The 1,825-nt window shown below is 37.3% G+C and overlaps 1 protein-coding gene across 1 annotated transcript in view; it reads right to left on the reverse strand.

The window, feature by feature from the left end:
• Positions 1–6: 6 nt before the first annotated feature.
• Positions 7–1,825, reverse strand: part of TNFSF10 (TNF superfamily member 10) — a 23,298-nt gene continuing 21,479 nt past the window's right edge. The window contains exon 5 of the mRNA XM_045297552.1: positions 7–1,022. Coding sequence (XP_045153487.1) covers positions 586–1,022 — 437 coding nt within the window. The 3' untranslated portion in view covers positions 7–585. The remainder of the gene's footprint in view (positions 1,023–1,825) is intronic.

The raw sequence follows: 1,825 nt of genomic DNA on the forward strand, positions 1-1,825 counted from the left end.
CTACATAACAAACAGTCAAACAACTGAAATTCATGACTCAGTTAAGTAGATACATATTTGGGGACAACACAAGTCATTCCATGACCCACAATAAAACCAAAAGTACAACTTTAATGGGATATTTTTTAAAATTTAAATTAAAAAATAGTAAAAAATCTATGCAGAAGTTAAATATAATCAAGTACAGTGGAATTGATAAATATATATGAGTGTGTGTGTGTGTGTGTGTGGGTTGGGGAGGGAGGCTGGTGAATTATAGCCCAGAGGTGACCTTAACATCTCCCAGTTTGGAAATCACTTACATTTATAGTGTGTGTGGACTGTCAGTTCTTAACTTTTTCCCTTTTGTGAGAGAAGTGCTATGTGGGTAATAGAACCAGCATTCTACTGAATATATCAACTAACGTTAGTGTTCAAGACAAAGTAAGGACATTGAATTAAACTTCGGGCCATAGGGATTCTTTCCTTAACACTCTTCCAATCCGTTATTCACCCTAAATGCATCTTAAGAGATTGAACTACTTTCCAAGAAATGTAGGGTAGTGGGGACTTGGCTGTTAACTGAACAAACTTAGCTGCGATGAGTTAGGCAATTGAAAAGGCCCCAAAGTAACTGGCTTCTTGGTCCATGTCAACCAGCTGTTCATTAGTGATGGAGACAAAAATCCTGTCATTTTCCTTAAGCTCAAAAACTCCTCCTTGATAGATGGAATAGAGTCCATATTCTGAATCTTTAGACCAGCAACTATTTCTAGCACTTTTCATCAGTAGGATAGGGTCAGGATAATTTGTGTATTTGTAAATATATTGTACCATTTGTTTACTCTTCCTTCTGTTCACTGCTGTTTCTTTTTCTTGAAATCGGAAATATGTTTGGGAATAGATGTAATAGAACCCAGTTTGATGGATAACCAATTCTCCATTCCTCAAGTGTAAATTTTTCAGGAACGAATGTCCTTCCCTTGATGACTCCCAGATCCTTATTTTCCTGCCGAAAGCCTTTTCGGTTTTGGAGCCTAGATCTGGTTAGAGAGAAAGAAAAAACTATCTTAAGAGATCAGAAGGGAACTTATAACAAAGCAAAAAAATTTTCCCAGCAGCTATGGTCAGTATTTGGGGTGTGTGTGTGTGTGTGTGTGTGTACAAAGTATATCAGACTAATAGAAAGCTTCTTGAGTTTTCAATCTTAGGCTGATTCTAAATTCTAATCATAATCTATTGGTTGGTTTCTGTACCTTTGCAAACTTTTGAGAGTCCTTTGATTTTCTATAACATGTTTGCTATTATGTCACATCTGACATGGATTTCTGAAATGAACCTAGAAGGAAGCAGGAATAAATTTAACTAATGCTTCAAGCCCAGAGATTGGAGCTTCATGCTATTTATTCTCTGGGATAAGTCCTTACTCTTTCTCAATTTTTCAGAGTCAAAGCAGAGAGGATCCCTAGTCCAAAATAAGGGAAGGCATATGTTTAGAAAATCTTACCAAGATTTAAAGATCTCCAGATCCTTGTTGTTTTTTTTAATTTCAGAGACTCTGAATGAAAGAATCGTGTGTGTGTGTGTGTGTGTGTGTGTGTGTAAACTTTGAGTCCATCTCTATAGTTCGTGTATAGTTTTTCAAGAACTTGAAACAACTAATAAATTTGTTAATGTGTTTTGGTGGCATCGTAGTTATATGTTGGGTTGCTAAGGACAAGGGCAGCAGTTCAAAACCATGATCCACTGTGTGAGAGGAAGATGGGGCTTTCAACTCCCAGACAGAGTTACAGTTGCAGAAACCCACAGGGGCAATCCTAGCTGGTCCTTTAGGGCCACTAGGAGT

This window comes from Echinops telfairi, unplaced genomic scaffold (assembly GCF_000313985.2).
Source record: "Echinops telfairi isolate 266 unplaced genomic scaffold, ASM31398v2 ScPeMD7_7420;HRSCAF=8458, whole genome shotgun sequence".
Lineage (NCBI taxonomy): Eukaryota > Metazoa > Chordata > Mammalia > Afrosoricida > Tenrecidae > Echinops > Echinops telfairi.